Source organism: Nansenia antarctica, assembly GCF_963989245.1.
Source record: "Nansenia antarctica genome assembly, chromosome: 15".
NCBI classification, from domain to species: Eukaryota; Metazoa; Chordata; class Actinopteri; order Argentiniformes; family Microstomatidae; genus Nansenia; species Nansenia antarctica.
Window position 1 is genome coordinate 10,632,551 of NC_137685.1, and position 16,913 is coordinate 10,649,463.

At 47.9% G+C, this 16,913-nt stretch overlaps 2 protein-coding genes across 2 annotated transcripts in view; one reads left to right on the plus strand and one right to left on the minus strand.

Moving 5' to 3' along the window:
- Positions 1-7,519, plus strand: part of LOC308170869 (metalloproteinase inhibitor 4-like) — a gene marked incomplete at both ends in the record, with an annotated part of 8,574 nt that extends 1,055 nt beyond the window's left edge. The window contains 4 exons of the mRNA XM_080545728.1: positions 5,939-6,036; positions 6,328-6,442; positions 6,610-6,734; positions 7,322-7,519. Coding sequence (XP_080401854.1) covers positions 5,939-6,036; positions 6,328-6,442; positions 6,610-6,734; positions 7,322-7,519 — 536 coding nt within the window. The remainder of the gene's footprint in view (positions 1-5,938; positions 6,037-6,327; positions 6,443-6,609; positions 6,735-7,321) is intronic.
- The window catches only part of syn2b (synapsin IIb), a gene marked incomplete at both ends in the record, with an annotated part of 72,675 nt that overhangs the window by 16,759 nt on the left and 39,003 nt on the right, over positions 1-16,913 (minus strand). The window contains 3 exons of the mRNA XM_080545971.1: positions 8,995-9,084; positions 9,557-9,713; positions 12,132-12,223. Of these exons, the coding sequence (XP_080402097.1) occupies positions 8,995-9,084; positions 9,557-9,713; positions 12,132-12,223 (339 nt within the window). The remainder of the gene's footprint in view (positions 1-8,994; positions 9,085-9,556; positions 9,714-12,131; positions 12,224-16,913) is intronic.

A 16,913-nucleotide genomic window follows, 5' to 3' on the forward strand; every position in this document is an offset into this window, starting at 1 on the left:
GTGTGTGTATGTGTGTGTATGTGTGTGTATGTGTGTGTATGTGTGTGTAGCTGTGTGTAGCTGTGTGTGTGTAGCTAGTAATGAGAGTGATGTGGGAGAGGGAGGAGAGGGGTGTGGGAGAGGGAAGAGAGGGGTGTGAGAGGGAGGAGAGGGAGGGGGATGTGGGAGAGGGAGGAGAGGGAGGGGGATATGGGAGAGGGAGGAGAGGGGTGTGAGAGGGAGGAGAGGGAGGGGGATATGGGAGAGGGAGGAGAGGGGTGTGAGAGGGAGGAGAGGGAGGGGGATATGGGAGAGGGGTGTGAGAGGGAGGAGAGGGAGGAGAGGGGTGTGAGATGGAGGAGTGGGAGGGGGATATGGGAGAGGGAGGAGAGGGGTGTGAGAGGGAGGAGGAGAGGGAGGAGAGGGGTGTGAGAGGGAGGAGAGGGAGGGGGATGTGGGAGAGAGAGGAGAGGGGTGTGAGAGGGAGGAGAGGGAGGGGGATATGGGAGAGGGAGGAGAGGGGTGTGAGAGGGAGGAGTGGGAGAGGGATATGGGAGAGGGAGGAGAGGGATGTGAGAGGGAGGAGAGGGAGGGGGATGTGATAGAGGGAGGAGAGGGAGAGGGATGTGTGAGAGGGAGGAGAGGGGTGTGAGAGGGAGGAGAGGGAGGGGGATGTGTGAGAGGGAGGAGAGGGGTGTGAGAGGGAGGAGAGGGAGGGGGATGTGTGAGAGGGAGGAGAGGGGTGTGAGAGGGAGGAGAGGGAGGGGGATGTGATAGAGGGAGGAGAGGGATGTGATAGAGGGAGGAGAGGGATGTGATAGAGGGATGTGAGAGGGAGGAGAGAGAGAAGAGGGGTGTGAGAGAGGGAGGAGAGGGATGTGATAGAGAGAGGAGAGGGATGTGGGAGAGGGAGGAGAGGGGTGTGAGAGGGAGGAGTGGGAGGGGGGTGTGAGAGGGAGGAGAGGGAGGGGGATGTGGGAGAGGGAGGAGAGGGAGAAGAGGGGTGTGAGAGAGGGAGGAGAGGGGTGTGAGAGGGAGGAGAGGGAGAAGAGGGGTGTGAGAGAGGGAGGAGAGGGGTGTGAGAGGGAGGAGAGGGAGGAGAGGGGTGTGAGAGGGAGGAGAGGGAGGGGGATGTGGGAGAGGGAGGAGAGGGGTGTGAGAGGGAGGAGAGAGAGAAGAGGGGTGTGAGAGAGGGAGGAGAGGGATGTGAGAGAGGGAGGAGAGAGAGAAGAGGGGTGTGAGAGAGCGAGGAGAGGGATGTGGGAGAGGGGTGTGGGAGAGGGATGTAGGAGAGGGAGGAGAGGGAGGAGAGGGGTGTGGGAGAGGGATGTAGGAGAGGGAGGAGAGGGATGTAGGAGAGGGAGGAGAGGGGTGTGGGAGAGGGATGTAGGAGAGGGAGGAGAGGGAAGGGGATGTGAGAGAGGGATGTAACATGTTGTGGGTAGAAGCTGTTGATTGACAGTAGACCTGCTTCTACCATCAAAACAGCTATAGGCCTATTTGAGATCTAGGTTAAGAGAACACAAAACGAATCTATTTGGGTCAGTGTTTTTAGGACAGGAGTTTTACACACAAAGTATGTCACGAACGAAAAACCACTTGTTGAGGTCCACAGCGTTTCGAACTTTATACAAAGCGGTCTTAAGCGCTTTAGCTAGGGCTAACACATCTATACATCCAGTACACATGACCCCCGGATGACCCGACCCCGTCAGATTGTTTACTATCTCCTCTCTTCTGAATGAGTCTGAACCATCTGCTAATATGTCCTCCTAGCGGGACAATGGCGAGGTGACGTGTCTCCTGCCAACGAGAGGCCTGGTGTCGGAGGCGAGCCAGCTGGCGGCCACAGAGGACCGACCACACCAGTCTCAACGGGGTTAGCTCATTAGCATGTCTAAAGGCCGCGGTCGATGGCTTTGCATACTAATCGATCACTTTAAAGACTCTGACAGGACATCTTTGTGATCGTGACAAGGACGCGGATTCATCTGGGGGTGTGGAAGTTAATACGTTTGTTCTCGGGCAGAAACGTGGCGACGTTTTCAATATTAGTTTTCTTCTTCTTCTTCTTCTTTTTTTTATTTTTTAGAAGGGGGCTTTGGGGGGCCCTCGGATTAAAAACAGGCAGGCAGGCAGGCAGATGTAGAAGTGTCTCGTTAAACATCCAGTGTGTAAGCCACAGATGGGAATGATTTAGATTAGACAGCCGATTGAATTGTAAACACTGTAAGGCAACCGTGAAATGTCTTTCTGTCCGAAGGGAGAAGTTAGGCAAGTGTGGAGAGTAATCAAATCACAACGAATTAGGAGCTGAGAGACAAAACCATTTCTGGGTGAAATGGTTTGGTTTCCTCTGTGGTTTCTGCTTCAGCTCTCTGTGGGGTAACTGTTCTCTGCTACCCCCCTGGACACTACTGGAGGATTACACCACTGAGTACTGTGTCAGGGGAGGCTGGCGGAGATAGAAATCGGAGGACGGGGCTCATCGTAATGCATAGTACGGAATTAGGAATGGTACCAAACAAATTGTAATGCATGGAATGGAATGAGGAATGTTTGACACCATGAATCCACTGCCTCCACTGCTGTACTGTGTGTGTAGGAGAGGTAGCTGGCAGAATAGAGTATTCTCACCCTGAGTTCTGACAAACAACAAACGTCTCACTCTGGCGTGTTACAGTTAAAAAGGTTACCCTTCACTGCAGCGCTCTCACAATACATTCTGCAAGTTGTCCGATTTGTCCGACATTTACGTTGGAGTGTAATGTTGGTTTAAAAGTCAAACTGAACTGTGCTGTTCGAATACCGGAGGAGCTTGGCTTGTTTCACGTGTGTGTTCAGGCTTTGATAGGCCTGACAGGGAATTAGTGAGAGACTTCAGTTGACGGTTTACGTAACGTGATCAAAATACCGTCTTAAGTCGACGTTGTCCTCCCTGTGACTTCATCACATCACATCAGTGCCAAGGGGAACCAAACACGTATTTAGACATACAATGATGAATGTGTTGTTACTGTATATGATTACTGTTATGTGATTTCACAACTCACAGCGATGCGTTTATGAGACAGTGAGTCTATGTTTTGCCTATGCTCGTGGTTATTATTTATTATTATATGGTCATGACATAATGGGCCGGTTTCACAGACAAGACTTACATCTAATCCTAGACTAAAAAGCATCTTCAATAGAGATTTTACATTGAACGTGTGGTGATTTAGTCCAGGACTAGGCTTAAGCCTAAAGTCTGTAAAACCGGCCCGATGACATCCTCCTGAGAAACGACTCAGGTTGTTGTTGTGATTTAGCTCTTGATGAAGCAGTGGCCTAGCGACTCCACAGAGAGATGTGTTTAATACTGATGCTAGTGTAATGACAGTGACTTGAGTCTGAGCCTTATACTTGTATAATGGGATGTAACAATAAACTTGAAACCCGGGTCTGACCTGGGTGTGTTTATACCGATGCTAGTGTAACTACAGTGACCTGGGTCAGACCTGGGGTGATTGAAGCTGTCTCCCTCGGCCTCTACAGGAGATGGGTGATGGTGCTGCCAATCCAGACTCTGTGATGACCAAGTGGAGGCTGGTGGAGGTAGAAATGGGAGGACGGGCTCTGAATCTGAATCTGAATCTGAATCTGAATCTGAATGCAATGAGGAATGGCATCAAACATACATGTTTGACACACACGTGTCTGATACCATTCCTCATTCCATTTCATGCATTACAATGAGCCCGTCCTCCCATTTCTACCTCCACCAGCCTCCCTTGATCTGAACTGTGTGTACATGTGCAGTTTATGGATACATGGCTAAACAATGTCAGCTAAGCTGATCATAGAACTTGTCTACAGTATATGCAGGTCTGGAGCAGCCATATAGATAGATATCAATGTTTCTGCTTCCTGGTTTGAGTGTTTGTTTTATAAACATGGCCAAATCACCCCTGAATGGGAGTTCTATGAACATGGCCAAACCAACTCTGAAGATGAGTTCTATGAACATGGCCAAACCAACTCTGAAGATGAGTTCTATGAACATGGCCAAACCAACTCTGAAGATGAGTTCTATGAACATGGGGAAACCAACCCTTAAGTGAAAACCATGCAGCTCTCCTCTCCACGTTGTTATGGGATGGAATAACAAGGCAACAGTTTGCTTAGCTGTGTCTGCTGGGAGGGACTGGGGGTCGTGGTGGCTGGGAACATCCCATGACACACACACACACACACACACACACACACACACACACAAACACACACACACACACACACACACCCACACACGCATGCACGGCCGCTCACATGCATGCACACACACACACACACACACACACCCACACACGCATGCACGGCCGCTCACATGCATGCACACACACACACACACACACACACACACACACATACATACAAGTACATACGTTCAAATACGTACACTCACAGAGGGAAGTCGGTCCAGCTGGCTGAGCATCCCCTCATAGGGAACAATGAAGTAATGACAGATATGTGTTTGTAATTGTAAGAACATTCCTGAGGCAAGATCTTAGCAGGCAGCCTCCCCTCCTCTCCTCTCCCTTCACTAACACTGGGCTGCACCTCTACCCCATGGGAGGCTGGTGGAGGTAGAAATCGGAGGACGGACTCTCTCAGACGCGCAAACTCTCTCAGACTCTCTCACACTCTCTAAGACTCACTCAAATTCTCTCAGACTCTCTCTAACTCTATCAGACTCTTTCAGAAAAAAACATGTAGAAGAGTACTTCACACTATATACTTTGTTAAAATAGCATCTTTGTATTTTGCTATGTTTCTTTTTTTGGGGAGGGGGTTCAAGGATTCAGCATTTGCATGATATGCTAGTGATCCCAATCATAGAGCAGCAAGGCTACTTCTGTGGTGTTTTGTGGGAGCGTGGAGCCAGGTACTTGTAATTCCGCGAGGGTTTTGATTTCTACCCCAGAAGAGGAATAATTCCAGACTCATTAACTGTGGATGATATTGGTGTCTCTGTGTGGCCAGGGCTCCAGTCACAGGACGGTATTCGGTCTCCCTGTCCAATCAGAGAGTATTGGTCTCATTGTCCAATCACAGACACTATTTCCCTCTCTGTCCAATCACAGGGCAGTATTAATCTCCCTGTGTGGCAGGGGGCACCAATTACAGAACAGTATTCTCTCGAGGAATGTGTCTCAGATGAAGTGACTCAGGTCAGGAACAGAGCTAACCCTGTTTGTATGACCAAGGACAGCTCCTGCATATCAAACACTCCCTGGTGCCATGCCTGCCAGATGGGTTTCAGCGCAAACTGTGTGTGTGTGTGTGTGTGTGTGTGTGTGTGTGTGTGTGTGTGTGTGTGTCTGTGTGTGTGTGTGTGTGTGTGTGTGTGTGTGTGTCTGTGTCTGTGTCTGTGTGTGTGTGTGTGTGTGTGTGTGTGTGTGTGTGTGTGTGTGTGTGTGTGTGAGAGAGAGAAATATGTGTGGGAAAGCTCTAGTGGATCAAAAAACACAGGAAAGTTTACAGGAAAGTTGTAGTCACACTGTTAAGCAGGTGATATACATGCAGGCGGTTTGTTTGTAAAAGGCGGTTTTATTTGAGTAAATAAAGATTTGCCTACGACGTTATGTATGATTTATGCTAGCTTATGTTCAGTTGGGTTAGTATATTGTGAGCATAGAATTATAAGGTTCTATCTCCGTTTAGGGTAGTTCAGAGATATTGAGCGTCAACGTTTTTACATTCCATTATGTTTTGTGAGATGGAACCTTTGTATTTTATGAATGACTAACTCAAAAATGTCAACATTTTAAAAATAACACCACACAGGCATTAATAAACACCTAATGGATCAGATTATGTAACAAACTAAATTTGGACAAAAATGGAGATAGAACCTTATAATTCTAACATCACGATATTTAGAATGTCATTCTAATCCAAACTGATATTTCATTTTCAGTGATAAGAGCAAAGATATCCGGGGAGAAGATAGTGTCTCCTAGCAACAGCTCTTCACCCTACATGAAGATGATCCAGTATGAAATCAAACTGATCAAGGTGAGACAGGATGTGATGACACAGGAAATGAATATAATACTGTATGATGCCGCAAGGTGGATCAGTAGAGGCTGGTGAAGGTAGTAATTGGAGGACGGGCTCATTGTAATGCATGGAATGGAATGGGGTAAGGTACCATACACATAAAGAGCCCACAGGTGTTTGATACCATTCCAAATTTCATTCCATGTAGTGGAGCCCGTCCTCCAATTCCTACCTCCACCAGCCTCCACTGATACACACTAAGCTCCATTCTATCTGAGACTAACAGCTCCATCTATCTGTGTGTAGATGTTCAAGGGCTTTGAGAAAGCCAAGGACATCCAGTACGTCTACACGCCTGTCTTCTCCTCCCTGTGTGGGGTCAAGCTGGACTCCAACAACAAGGTTCAATACCTGTTGTCAGGTAAGCTACAAAGATGATTCCATTGCGACCAGCCAAGCTAAATCAAACCAAATCACTTGAAGTATTTTGGAGGCATTTCCAAAACTATTTGGACCATGAACCATGGTCTGCTACTAGGAGCATCTACTGTGGTGACTGACAGCTTGCGTGTGTTGTCATCCATCCAGGAAGCATGTGGAGCGACGGCAGGGTTTCTATTGGTCTGTGTGACCTGGTGGAGCCCTGGGACAATCTGTCCATGTCGCAGAAGAAGAACCTCAACTACCGGTACCAAATGGGCTGTGAGTGCAAAGTAAGTTCTCTAATTTCTTTCTCTCTCTCTCTCTAAAACATGTTATCTTAAGTCATTTAGTGCCACGGGTGAATAAAATCAAGCCAACATTCTAGAGTGCCAAGGGTGACTTTATACATCATAAATTACGATGCTTCATTTTTCAGCCAATCAAAGTATTGTTGCTAGGTAGATACCACACTTGGCACTCTACGTGGTGAGTGTTCCGGGAATTCTTTGGCAGTTGGTGAACAATCTTTATTTTCTAATGACATCACTAGCTGATTTAGAACTGACGTCAGTTCACTCTGCAATGACAATACAGTTGGATCTAGTCTAATCTAATCATTCACGTATCGGCAGAATCCGTTCATACTCAGTCTTGCATCAACAACAACAATAACAACAACAACAACAACAACAACAACAGCAACCAAGTTATGTGCATTACAGACAACCAATACTAACAGACTTTAGGTCTGTTATAAGTTTATAACTTCTATATAACTTCCATGACTTTGACCCGGTTGTCTGCAGTTGTCGCAGACTGTATGTACATGGTTATAACAGGTTATAACCCCTCCCCCGTGTCCCCCCCCCCCCCTCAGATCGCTACGTGCTACACAGTGCCCTGCGCCACCACCACAGACAACGAGTGTCTGTGGACGGACTGGCTGCTGGATAACAGTCTGAGTGGCGAGCAGGCCCGCCAGTACGCCTGCATCAAACGCTCCGACGGCTCTTGTAGCTGGTACCGCGGAGGCCCGCCCCCGGAAAAGGACTTCATGGACATGTCTGACCCCTGAAACCCCCCGCCCCCAGGCACCCCATCTAGTGGCAGGGCTGCTGCTGCCAGTGGACATTGTCACCCAGGTAGTGGGATGGGACCCCCAGGCAGCCCTAGTCCTGTCCCCGCTGTCCCCCCCTCCCCTTCTCCTCTCCCGCTCTACTGTGCCTCTTGTCTCTCCCAATCAGATCACACAAGATATGGAAGGAGGGAGGGACTCCATGTCTGACCTCTCCAGCATCCCAGACTGGGATTTCATTGCAACGTCCATAAATAGATAGAAGTCCAACCTCCGCCCATGGCAGGAGGTGTCACACACACACATTCACGCTCACACACACACACACTCATACTCACACACTCACAGACACACACACACACACACACACACACACACACACACACACACACACACACACACACACACACACTCACTCACACACACACACACACACACATACACACACACACAGCCATCAACCGCCCAGTAGCAGAGTAAGAGGAGGATGGGTGTAGAAACATAGATAACCCCCACCCCCGCCCAGCCCCCCCCCCCCCCCCCCCTCCCCCAGCCCCCCTCTGCAGAGTTCTGCGGCTCACTGCCCCATCTTGTGGTCTGTCTGTCTCACCACCATGAATGTATGAGTCCAGGAAGTCTCATGCAGCGGAGAGTTTGAGAATGACATCATTGTTTTCTGCATTACCGTATTTCTCCTAATAGTCACCCCCTGACAAACAAGCCCACCCACACAATGGCTTGTGGATCTTTCCTTACAGTTTATCCCCTGTGTCATCTAAACTTTATATAGGTTTATTTCCAGATTGACTGTTGTAATGAAACAGATGGAAAAAAAGATCTTTCAAAAATGCTGAACACGTTGCAGTAAAGGAATTTGACAAAATTAGAAATTATATCATGTACAATATGTATAGGCGTTTTGCGGTTACCCTAATGTCTGTATGATCAAATGTGAGGATGTATATATTTATATGGATATTAACACTTCAAATAACAGCTAATCTAGCGTAGAGAAGGTACTCTGGGTACAGCATGGACGTTTCTTGTTAATTACATTCTTGATGTATTATTGCCTGTGTTTGTTCTACGTACTGTGCCCTGTATTATTTCCTGTGCCAAAAAGCTAATACATTGCTTTAACATAAGCGCAAGTAGCAGCCATCTTTGTGCACTCTCCTTAGCCAATTGTTTTATATTCAAAGGAATGTCGAATGAGTATTTATGTCTTTTTTTTTCTCTGTCAATATATAGTTTTCTATTTCACTGTACCAAAAAACATTGTATATAAAAGTCTCAATACAGAATATTGTTGTCTTTGTTCAATTATTATTCCTGGCACCCCCATGTTCTCCTTTTCAAAAAAGGAACAATTATTCTAAAACATTTTTTTTACTTTAATTGAATTAAATACATGTTCAGCGTAGCTTCCCCAACATTGGAGGCGAGAGAAGGCCAGGGACACATCTGGTTCCTACCATGTCTTTGTGGTTTGGGTAGAAGGTTTGTTCCATCAGCGGGAACTTGTCAGGGCCCAGCTTCTTATAGGTGTTGATCAGCTGAGCAAACTGGGGACATGAGAATATAGACATCAGTTATTATACAGGAAATAAGGAGAGAGAGAACTGAGTTGTAAACCAACATCTTGTTTCATGATCGCTGTGTTCATGACATGAGTAGTGATATGGATACTATGCTAAATGCTCAACTGATATTATGCTAAATGCTAAACGGATACTATTCTAAATGTTAAACGGATTCTATGCTAAATGCTAAACTGACACTATGCTAAATGCTAAACTGATACTATGCTAAATGCTAAACTGATACTATGCTAAATGCTAAACTGATACTATGCTAAATGTCAAAGTGACATTCTCCATCAACTGCCATTCTCCATAAACTGACGTTCTCCATAAACTGACTCATAATCTGTCATAAAACCAAAGTTTAACACAATACAAAGATCAGCTTCAAAGGTATCTGAAACACAAGGCCTGGCCTACTGCAAACAGTTAACAGGCTGTCATGGTAACCCACCGCCCACGGCTTGTCACAGAGGTTGTAGATGGACTCCAGGGAGTTGAGGCTGGGGACACCAGCGTACTGCAGTCCGATGATCATGTGACGGAAGTCCTCGTTCTGGGCCATGCTGTAGGCGTGCTGTCGCACCAGGACAAAGTCAGGCTTGAAGGACCTGTGGAGAGAGAGAGAGGTAGAAGAGGTGGATGAGAGGACTGGGAAGAGAGGGATGAACTGTGACACCTTTCTCTGGTCTGGTAGAGAGGTAGAAGAGGTGAATGAGAGTGTGTTTCAGAATCAGAATCACTTTTAGTCCCTGTAGGTGTTGTGGATGGAGGGAAGCTCACATCCGCTGATCTTCTCAGCTGTCTGCACTACCCTTTGCAGCGCTTTGCAGTTTTGGGCAGTGCAGTTGCCGTACCCTGTTATGCCGATGCTGATGCATCCCGTCAGGAGGGTCTCAGTCGTGCCTCTGAAGAAAGCCCCTAGGATCTTAGTTCCGAAGCCGAACTTTTTCAGCCGCCTGAGATGGAAAAGGCGACGTGATGCTTTTTTCACCACCTGGTTGGTGTGTTCATCCCAGGTGAGGTTGTTGGAGATGTGAACCCCCAGGAACTTGATGCTGTTGACCCTCTCCACAGCAGACCTGTTGATGGTGATGGTGGGGTCTTGTGCCTGCCTCTTCTTTCTGTAGTCCACCACCGCCACCGGCTCCTTGGTCTTGTCGGCGTTGAGAGCGAGGTTATTGTCATGGCTGTACCGAGCCACGCGGTCAACCTCACTCCTGTAGGCCGTCTGTCTCATCATCGTCGGTGATCAGGCCAATCACTGTTGCGTCGTCGGCGAACTCGATCACCGTATTGGAGCTATAACTGGCCACGCAGTCGTGGGTGTACAGGGAGTAGAGGAGGGGGCTTAGTACACAGCTTTAGGGGTCTCCTGTGCTGATGGTTAGAGGGGCGGAGGTCTTAAAGCCCATCTTTGCCACATGTTTACGGTCTAACAGGAAGTCCAGGATCCAGTTGCATAGGCTGGGATCGATGCCTAGGGCCCTGAGCTTGCTGTCGAGTCTGGAGGGGACTATGGTGTTGAATGCTGAACTGTAACTGTCTACAAACAGCATCCTCACATAGGAGTTTCTCTTGTCAAGGTGGGTAGGGGATGAGTGGATTGCTGTGGCAATGGCGTCGTCTGTCGATCTGTTTTCCCGGTAGGCAAATTGGTGAGGGTCCAGGGTGGGTGGCAGCATTCTGCAGATCAGGCCCTTGATGAGCTTTTCAAAGCGTTTGCTCACTACGGGGGTGAGAGCAACTGGGCGCAAGTTGTTTAGGCATGTTACCTTACCCTTTTTCGTTCATTGGAAGACTCATAGGTCATTGGAAGACTCATAGGTCATTGGAAGACTCATAGATGAGACACCACCTGTTGGTTTTCCTTTTGTGTGTGTGTGTGTGTGTGTGTGTGTGTGTGTGTGTGTGTGTGTGTGTGTGAGTAGCAGTTTGCCTAGCAGTTTGATTAACGCCAAGTCTTCTTGCACTGAGAATATAAATGAGCTCTACTGAGGAAACCAGAGAGGGACATACTGTGCGTGTGTGTGTGTGTGTGTGTGTGTGTGTGTGTGTGTGTGTGTGTGTGTGTGTGTGTGTGTCAGTGCGTGTGCCTGTGCATGTGTGTGCGTGCCCTTTTGCACATCTAGTTTAGAGCAACACAATTCAGGTTTCGAACAACAGTCATTGTCATTGTCATGTAAAAAGTAATCAACATGTCAACCAGTTCAAATAGTTGAAAGTTAACGAAAAACATTACTGAAAAACATCTCTTTCAGAGGCCCGGCGTACAGGAAGACAGTGAAATACCCCAGCAGGAAGACTCATGTCAGGACATGAGAAGGGGAAACTCCAGCAGATACCACTGCACTCCCCAGGACAGAACATCTCATGAATCACATCTTTATCATGTGCAAATCACCCTCCCTAAACCCTGGATCTGCTGTTCACCTCTGTCGGGTACAGCCCCCAAATAAACTATAATAACAGGGTACACCCCTGACCAGACTCAGACACTGTAAAAGCCAGCTAGAGCGTTTCCTGGATCAGAGGAGGAGGGCAGCACATATCCCGGTACTCTGTTGCGAAATTTCGAAAGAAGTTTCCACCCCTTTGCCAGGACTTCTGCTGGAAGGTGGTGGTTTGTGGCTGTGGGTCCCGTGCCTCTGTGTTTTTCCGTTGATTGAGCTCTGTAAACAATCCCACAGCTTCAATCCCTACAGCGCCATTAGGTCTGACACAGCAAGCGTGTGATTGGCAGTTCAGGATGATAGAAAGTGAAGTCTCGCAAGGCGCGTAAGTGACGTAGCACACTAAGGTGAATGCCATATCATCATCGCAGGGTCCCTGGTTCGATTCCGCCAATCGACATATCCTGCATGCCATCCTCCTCTCTCTCTCTCACCCATCCTTCCTGTCAATCTCTACTGTCTCTATCCCCAAAAAAGCAGAAATGTCCCCCCCAAAAAAACGTATTCCAAAAAAGAAAAGAAAGAAAGTGAAGTCTAGCGTCACATGCTGTAGGAACTTGAAGTCACCTGACTTACCTGACCACTTTGGTTCCGTTCCTGATCACCTGCATGTCCACGTTGCAGGTCCCGTTGGCGTGGGAGACCAGGTTGATCTCTGAGAACTCTGCCTGGAGGAGAGAAACACAGGGGTCAGGGGTCAACAGGACTGAGAGAGACCTTTGGACGCAGCAGGGATTCACAAGGGATAGATAGACAGTAGATATACACAGTAGATAGACAGTAGATATACCGTAGATATAAAGTAGATACACAGTAGATATACAGTATATATGTTACCGTACATGTGGGAAAACGGTACATGTGGGAAAACTAGGGTTAGGGTTAGGTGCTAGGGTGCTACGGTTAGGGTTAGGATTAGGGGTAGTGTTAGGGTTAGGGTTAGGGTTAGAATTAGGGTTCGACATGCCAGCATGTACCAAGTCATCCTAGCACCTAACCGTAACCCTAGTTATGTACCGTATTCCCACATGTACCGTAACATATATACACAGTAGATAGACAGTAGATATACTGTAGATATAAAGTAGATACACAGTAGATATACAATAGATATACAGTATATATACATATAGACCAAGAGAAGTACTGTACATATCTTACTGTACATCTTAACTGTACATATATCTTAACTGTACATATCATAGTGTACATATCATACTGTACATATATCTTAACTGTACATATATCTTAACTGTACATAACAAACTGTATATATCCTACTGTACATATAATACTGTAAATATCATACTGTACATATATCTTAACTGTACATACTATATCGATATTCAACACACGTATATTGACTTTTTATATTAATATTCATTGCACGTACAGTATATTGACTTTTATATTCATTTACTCACTCACTATAATACCGTATACTGCCATGCCATGCACTGTCTACATAATCATGTCTTTTGCAGTACGCATTTACATTTTTACATTTTAGACATTTAGCAGATGCCAGTACTAACACTATCTGGTTAGATGCCTGTTGTCTTAGTACTTGTACTCTGTCAACGACAATGAAGTTGAATCTAATCTTGAATCTAATCTACGTAAGACGAGGGACCAAGAGAAGACCTGAGGGAACAGGCTGTGGTAGTGGTCAGTTAGTAGTCATCCCTGCCCAAGGGACAGTGTTAGGGTTAGAGAAAGCTGAGAGTTGTGTCTGAGAGAAAGCATTGAGGTTAGCTGACTCACTTCCATCAGCCCACTCATGTCTTTAAACACCGCTGTGGTAAGACTTCACTCCCCTGCCAGTCATTATTAATATGGTCGACAACACAGAAAGTGTTTAGTCTGCTAACCAATTACTCATTTTACAATTAACACTTTTTATTTCACTGGTCATGGTTTTCCAGTTAAAGATTGACAAACATGTCTGTGAACTTGTTAGTCAGACGGTGTTGCCCAACCGCTGCTGGTGCCAGACTGGCTGTGAAGGGAGGACTCCTCTTGTTGCCTCATTAAAGGAGAGTGGTTTCTCAATTTGTGCGCCTGTGTGTGTGTGTGTGTGTGTGTGTGTCTGTCTGTCTGTGTGTGTGTGTGTGTGTGTGTGTGTGTGTGTGTGCATGCGTGCGTGTGAGCGGCCGTGCATGCGTGTGTGTGTGTGTGTGTGTGTGTGTGTGTGTGCGTGTGTGTGTGTGTGTGTGTGTGTGTGAGAGCGCACGCGTGTCAGAAAGAGGCGGAGACACACAGACGAGGGGGATATGCATGTGTTCCAGGCACACGAGCGGCAGACCGCCACGCCAGCCTCCACAACTGTCCTTCTGGTTTCAGTCATGTTGAGTCATCAACCTCTCCGATTCACAGTCCTACCCACAGCTCCCACAGTGGCCGGCGCGGATGAACATGAAATCCAAACCAATATGAATATGGGAGGGAAATAATAATATACTGTAGGATCCCCACGCCACATGACATCATGGTGGGGGTGGGAGGTCGTGGTCGTGGTCGTGGTCGCGTTGGGCCGCAGCGTGCTGCTTCATCCTGGGAGGTCTCCATACACGGTCCTGTCTCACACGGTCCTGTCTCACATGGTCTTGTCTCCAGACACGGTCCTGTCCACCACATGTGTTTGATACCACTCCTCATTCTGTCCCCTGCGTTACAATGAGCCCTGTCCTCCGATTTCTACCTCCGCCAGCCTCTCCAAACACACCATGGGCGTGCTTTCACGTGTTAAGTCAGACATTGTTGAATGAATGAATGAATGAATGAATGGACTTTATTGTCATTGCTACAGTACAGGTACCAAACAATGAAATTTAGGAGGGGTGGCTCCCCTCCTACTCCCCCCTACCAGAGCACCTACATGCACAACATGTGATCATGTGAATTCTAAAGGTCCCGTGATGCTATGACACAATAGTGTGTTCCCTGACCCGTCTTTGATGCGTGTGGTAAAACATGAACGAGGATATGTTGGGGTTTCCTTCCATTGTTCAGCATGGAGGCAGAGGGACAACCAGGGAGTGTGTGGGAGGCATAGAATCAGAGTGAATAGAGCAGACATCCCCATTGGAGTCAACACTCTCTGGTTTGGGGCGGAAGTCTATGTTCTGTGGTGTAGAGTGGGCCGTGTTTACCCCAGACTCGGCAGGGTTCAGATGACGGTGGGTTGAGCAGAGAGAGAGAGAGAGAAAGAAAGAGAGAGAGAGAGACGGAGAGAGACTGAGAGAGAGAGAGAGAGAGGAGAGAGGAAAGAGGGGAGAGAGAGCAGGGAGAGCGAGAGATGGAGAGAGAACAGAGAGAGAAAGAAAAAGAGAGAGAGAGAGCAGAGAGAGAGATGGAGAGAGACAGAGAGAGAGAGCAGTTGTAATGAAAGACAGACAGACGCTCCAGCGGTTCCAGGGGGACGGAGGGAGAGAGAGATGATGAGGAAGGACAGATCTGGGGAGTGGGGGGTGGGGGGTGGGGACAGCATCTGTGGGAAGAGGGGGGCTGCAAGAGACCTTCTGAGGTTTTTGTAGCATGTCACATGTGATGCCAGGTTACCAGGCCTGCCAAACATGTGATGCTGGGTTAGCACATTAAGCCTGACCTGTTTCCACTTTGAGCAGGGGCTGCTGTGTGGAGGATCCCACACAGGGAAGGCATTACCCAGACATCCACTGAGGACGTGTGCCCTTCAGTCCCCCTCATCCCACTGGGCTGTGGAGGAGGCTGGATGTGGTGAGACCTCCAGGCTAATAACAAGCAGTCGGATCATCAGTCTATCTGCTCTGTGTGTTCTCTCAGTCTCTGCAGGACATGTGCCAGAATGGGTTATGTCTGCTGTCACACACACACACACACACACACACACACACACACGCACACACACGTGCACACACACACGTGCACATACACACACGTGCACATACACACACGTGCACATACACACACACACACATGTGCACAAACACACACACACACACACACGCACACACACACACACACACACACACACATGTGCACATACACACACACACACACACACACACACACACACACACACACGTTGCTGGAAGTTACAACGGAAAACAGCTGAGAAGGAGGAGGAGTGGTGGAGGGAGAAAACTAAGATGGCTGCCCCGGGCCTGAGCAGTGGAGAGAAAGAGAGAGAGAGTGAGGGAGGGGGGAGGGAGGGAGGGAGGGAGGGAGAAAGAGAGAGAGAAATGGAGAGAGAGAGAGGGAGAGAGAGGGAGGAGAGAGTGAGAGAGGAGCCAGACTGAGATCAAAAGAGAGTATTTAAGGCCTCAATGGTTATTGTCTCTCTACCTCAGGCGTGTAAACAGGAAGACAATCACTGACCTGGCTCACAAACAAAGAACTGAGAGGGTCATTAATTCAGCTCAGACTAAATGTAGGAACGCGTTTTTACGATGTCATGAAAGTTAATGAATAATTGTTTGACCTAAAGAGTACGGCGGTAAACAGGTGTGCCAACTTTCACATGTAGTAAAGAGGGAGATGGAAGTTCCTCCAAGTTCAATCTTGTGGGAATATCAGTATTGATAATATGATGGATTTATTGTGGGATATTGTGAGTCGCCATATCGTGGCTTTTTCTCTTGATTTGTGGCGGCCTGTTATAGTTTAATTTGATTTGGTTGGTTATGTATGTAGTGTAACCCTAACCCCGGCCCTAACATTTCTTTGGCCAACCTAAGATGTCATTGGTCAATCTAACATTGAGACTTCACCGCCGTTGTATGTGTAGCAGGTTTATATATCCCACTACAAGCCAACATGAATGTCGCACTCAAGGAACTGTCCGGATCTATCAGCATCATAGAAAACAGACACATTCCCAGAGGCCGCGCCCTCTTCTGGCCTCTGTCGTCATGGTGACTCCAGCATCGATCTGGTTGGCTCACTACAAGTGGCTGTTTGTGACGGAACCAAGGCCCTGCCCAACTTTGGCTTCCATATTGCCTGCTGTGGGACAAACCCGATGGGCCTGGACCTCTTCTCCACCCTGGGATTCTCCCTCCTGGACACACAGGGGGATCGGCGATCCTGACTGTCGGGACACACCACGGCAGCAAACACGGCCTTCTGTTACCCCTCTGTCACCCAGCCACTGCGCCGCACCCCGCTGGCTCTCTCCGGGATGGGGTCTCGGCCGAGCTACAGCAGCTGCTGGGAGCTGATGACATCATGGAGCCAGTGGATACGTCCCCTGGGGTCAGAGCCTCAGTCAACCGTCAGGAGAGGCGGATGAAGCAGTGGTCCGACCAGTTTTAAAAAACTGACAGACGGGCTCATGCATGGAACGGAATGACACACAGAATGACACACGAGTCTGTC